Source organism: Protomyctophum bolini (genome assembly GCF_963924005.1).
Source record: "Protomyctophum bolini genome assembly, chromosome: 6".
NCBI classification, from domain to species: Eukaryota; Metazoa; Chordata; class Actinopteri; order Myctophiformes; family Myctophidae; genus Protomyctophum; species Protomyctophum bolini.
The window spans coordinates 6,351,010-6,356,009 of NC_137867.1; the positions used below are offsets into that span (position 1 = coordinate 6,351,010).

General features: G+C 38.3%; 1 protein-coding gene across 1 annotated transcript in view; it reads left to right on the top strand.

Annotated features, from left to right (window-relative positions):
* The window catches only part of apba1a (amyloid beta (A4) precursor protein-binding, family A, member 1a), a gene marked incomplete at its 3' end in the record, with an annotated part of 38,293 nt that overhangs the window by 24,640 nt on the left and 8,653 nt on the right, over positions 1-5,000 (top strand). The window contains exons 8-9 of the mRNA XM_080765644.1: positions 4,279-4,377; positions 4,589-4,628. Of these exons, the coding sequence (XP_080621770.1) occupies positions 4,279-4,377; positions 4,589-4,628 (139 nt within the window). The remainder of the gene's footprint in view (positions 1-4,278; positions 4,378-4,588; positions 4,629-5,000) is intronic.

Genomic DNA, 5,000 nt, shown 5'->3' on the forward strand with positions numbered 1-5,000 from the left:
AGTCCCATGCTTCTTTTGTCCATTTAAACATTTGTTTTAAACATTTTCACCTAAAATCTGCAACTATCCACAATAAATTGTGTTTAATTTCGTTTTATTCAGTCATTGCCATGTTATTCAATGTTAAAGCAATTTTCCTGTTGCTGTTTTTCCTGAGTAATTGTTAAATCAATCTGTAAAGTTCAGTACTCACTAATAAGTAGGTTAAAACACAGTTTGCTTTGAAAAATGAAGATATGATCATACGGTGTGACACTAAATAATTTGGTGTGACGTTCCAAATAGTGAAAAAAATCATACCTTTATTAATGATGAAACCATTAATGTTCATGGATTACATAGCAAATAGTCTAAGGAAGAGTCACAAATATTTGTGTAATTTTAGAGAAAGTTTTGTCACAATAAATACAAAATATATTGAAAGACCGATAACATGGGCCTCACATTGAGTGTTGATTACGGAAATAATATACAGATTTAATACATTTTCACAAAACTATAGTGGATTACAGGTTAGTTATGATAAAGGACTTTGATAAAGTGAGCAACTTAAGAAAGGTGTACTCCATTTTCATTTTATAAACAATTATTGTCATGTCACACCATATGACGATTTTAGGCACAAGTACAACAAAATGCTGAATAAACTCTGATTCCAATAAAATATCTAAAAACAAAATATGTTTCCATAAAGATGAGAGTGAGTAGAACAAAAGTAAATCATTTATATTCCTGTAATTTAAAGGTTTTTAAAAAACACTTTTTTTGGGGTGTCACGTCACTGATACAGGGGTAAGCCATGGAAGAATAGAAGAGCCATGGAAAAATATATATGTTTATATGTTTATATATATGTTTCACAGTATACGGGGTCCTCAGAGTCACCCAGAGTTTGTGTAACGTAACATTAACTTCATTCAATTCACAGTCTTGACTTTTCACATCGCTCCAGTCTATGTTTACCTTTGCAAAAATGGAAAGAACAACCGCACGCACGCATACACGCATACACACACACATATACACACAGGAATATGGTCCTTACAACATCCATTTCTCATAATTCTACTCTTCTTGTGGGGACATTTGGTCCACACGCACACCGACTCGTGATACACAGTGAATTCTGATACCTATAGCTTGTGTCACCTGAGTAGCTCGCACGCAGCTAGAGACGTGCGCTGAGCGCTGACCTCACTTCTCGTCTGGTACACTAGCTGGCCAGTGGACATTTGTTTATCAAAACAAAACGAAAACTTTTGGGGGGACGGAACCGTACACAGGTTCTGTTTATAGTTCAGCTGCGCTGTGTTGAGAACATGGAGAACTATTGGATGTACCAAGTGGACCAGCATGAGAAAGAAGAGACCGCCACCAAACAGGCCGAGCCGGCGCCAGAACCACCGCGCGGAGATGAGGTTTGAACTTGCTCTGAAATGGTTCATCGTTTCGTTTTTTTTTTTTTTATATTCGGTGGTGGAAGAGAGGAGAGAGACTGAGGAATAAGAGGAGGGACAGGACAGCGTTGTACTAGAAAATATAAAATAGCTATAGGACTTAATGATGGTGTAAGCCTTACAAAAAAACATATACCTTGCTTACGCAGTAAGGGCTATGTTTTTGTAAAACTATAGCAGTGGTCTCTCCAGCTCTTTCGTGAACACAAAATACGTTTTCAGTTTGGGATACGATTTTTTAATTTTTTCCAATCAGAAAAGATCAACCCGACAAATATAATGCATCAGTTAAAATGTTACCGTGCTCCATTTCCAATTGTGTCTATACTCATTGATCGTTTCGTCACTTCCAATTCCACTTGTTTATCCTGTGTGACATCTCCATTCTGATTGGACAAAACCGGTATCCCAACCTACTGGCCGAACAAACACTTCAAGCAATGATTATAGAATATAGAGCAATTTAACACTCATTCTAATAGAAAAAGAAAGGACTTACAGCCCCTTTAAGTGGTCAACATTTACCATCAAGTCATATATTATTAAAGATAATGTTCCTTGATTAAAGATGCTTTTGTCTAACCTGGTAGGATATCATGTGACCTGTGTGGCTCAGAACCTCAGCCTAGAGACCAGTATCCAAATATATCCTCCTTTAAATCCCAAACCGCACCAATATAATTTGCCACGCAACTCTTTGCAACACGCAACTACTTGCAACCAGTATCCCCAATGGCAGTTGCATTGGTGTGGAGTCTATGGTTGTAGGCCAGTCAATCTAAGGTTTGAACCAAAATTAATTGAAATTGTAATTGTAATTGATCATAAAAGGTTTTTATGATCCTTAAGCCCAATCCAACAAACAAAACGTTTTTTTTAAGGTAAACCACACCAATGCAACTCATTGAGTTACAATGAGTTGCATTGGTGTGGTCTACCTTAAAAACCATTTTGTCACAACCTGTCCCTTTGGTGTGGTTTGGGCTTTAGGGTCATCCAAATAACATGTAAAAAAATTGTAAAATTAAGTAATTACTTGATCATGGTAAATCCAGGGGTTGAAAGTTGGGGTATCATTAACAACCTATAACTTACTGTAAGGCAAAGGGTTTTCATTATTCTGAACCCATTGCAAGCATTAGCTTTGCATGAAAAACACTCCTTGGGCTCAAAACAGCCATAGCCGTCATCACAAATGTGATGAGGTCATCACATTTGCATGGCTATGGCCGAATCTAGCCCAAGGGGTGTTTTTTTTTGTCCAAAACTAATACTTGGAATGGGTTCAGTATCATGAAAACCCCCTAGTTTGACACACCACATGCTACTTAAAACATTCAACCCCTGAATTTACCACTAAATATGTCATTCCCAATTTCTATGTTATTTAGATGACCCTAAGGATCATAACAAACCTTGAACGATTACTATTGCAATTATGTTTTGGTTACGCCCCTTTTTAGCTTAGATTGACTGGCCTATATTGACCTTAAAATGGTTTTGTTGCCAAGGAGTTGCGACTAATTGCATTGGTGCGGTCTGGGCATTGAGGCTAGTGGTTTTGAGGCTATAGTGGTTAAGAGAGGTTTGGTTTTTTCGTGTCCCTTTTCCGTGCGGGAGGCCTATTGATTGATTGATTGAAATCTTTATTAACAGTTTGCAGAATTACAGTACATTTCAAGCACAAACTCAATACAAAGACTGTTAACTGTGAGTGGACGACCCAATTAAGCCTTACACTTGTTTACAACAGGGTCCACATTGTTCAATTCATCAAAACATTTAGAGACAAACAAATAGACACTTCCTAGGGCCTAGGGTTTGAAGTATTAGTTCGACATGTGGGAACCGCTCGAACATGCGCTGCTCCCGTGCTTGCGGTTATGGTTAAGTTATAGGGCTTGAGGTTGAGGTTTGTCGGACCAATGACTAGTCTGAACTAAGTACTGCACCCGATCAAGTTTGCAGTGTGTGAGTCATTATTAATTCTGAAGTGTTTATTTTTTTCTATAACAGACAACAGATATTAACTACTAATGAGTTCATACTGTATTTATACATTATTTAGGCCTACAATTTAAAATTATAAAGTAAACACAATAGCCACATTATTAAACCATTGACACTTATTAGTGAGTGAATAATAGTGAAGGTTTTCCGACAGACACACGCACGCACACACACACACACACACGCGCGCGCGCACCAAGCGTCATGCAGCAAAGGTTATTTTGTTCGCTATCCCACCTCCTATTAATGTTTGGCTAATGGTTGAATATATTATGTTTTGATTGAATACTTTATTAGCCAGAAATGTTTTCAGCACGTGGTACAGTAAGACATTCAAGCTAAAAGTATAACACACACTGTACACATACTCATATGTATTCAATACCAATGAATACAAAAATATCACACCCGTGTGAACTGAGTGGTGCAGCTCCCCACCCCTCTCTCTCTCTCTCTCTCTCTCTCTCTCTCTCTCTCTCTCTCTCTCTCTCTCTCTCTCCCTCTCATTAGCAGGCAACATTGCAGCAGTATCCCTCTCTCTGTTTCTGGCGCCCCCTACTGGTACCCTATAGTCATATACTGGTGCTCATGACCACATACGTACATACATAGGCGTACACGGACATTGCTGTTTGTAGGAGTGGTTGCACCACTCAAAAATGTTTGACCTTGTAAAGCGACCGAGTATACCAAGAAAAGTGCTATATAAATGGGGCAATTATTATTACATTCTGGTGTGCACACACACGAAAATATAAAGTACAGTACTAAAGTAAAGATACTTAATGCCTCTCTGTGTGTGTTTGTCCAGTCCCCAGGTTCAGAGTCCTCGTTTCCACTGGGAGCAGAGTCTTCAAGCAGACACCTGCTTCAAGAGGACACTCTGGATTCACCACCTGCTAACAAAGAGGTGCTGGAAGAACTACTACATTTGTTTATCGTATAGTATTTATTTATTTTACTTTCATCAAAGTATCCAATACTTTGAATTCATTGGAAATTTGGTATTCTATTCTATGTGAAATTCCTTTCTTTTGTGAATACAGATAATTTGGTGAGGTTCTATTTGCATAAATGTACCATATTAATTATTTGTTCCATTGTGTACTCTACTTCCATAGGCTAGAAGAAGTCTGGCATCCTTCCCTACCTATGTTGAAGGTGAGTGTCTCACTTCCATTCAACTGTCATCTTATCTCCATATTCTAAAAAAATATATATATATATATACCGGGCACCCATTTTGGTGTTAGCATCATGTTATGCTTTACCTATTGAAAAATAGCAGATCTACAAGCTCATATCGCGCCACCGAGTGGCGCGATACGAGCTTGTAGGTCTGCTATTTTTGAAAAATCGAAGAACGACTGACATTTTTAGAATCTGATCTCGGGTCAGAATGGGTTGATCAGACCAGTGTGTGTCCAGTGGAAACCTGGTATGAATCTGATCTCAGGTCAGAATGGGTTAACACCCTACTCGATCATACTACGGCGTCACACAAAAGCATCCAAAGTACAGTAGCAGATCCAC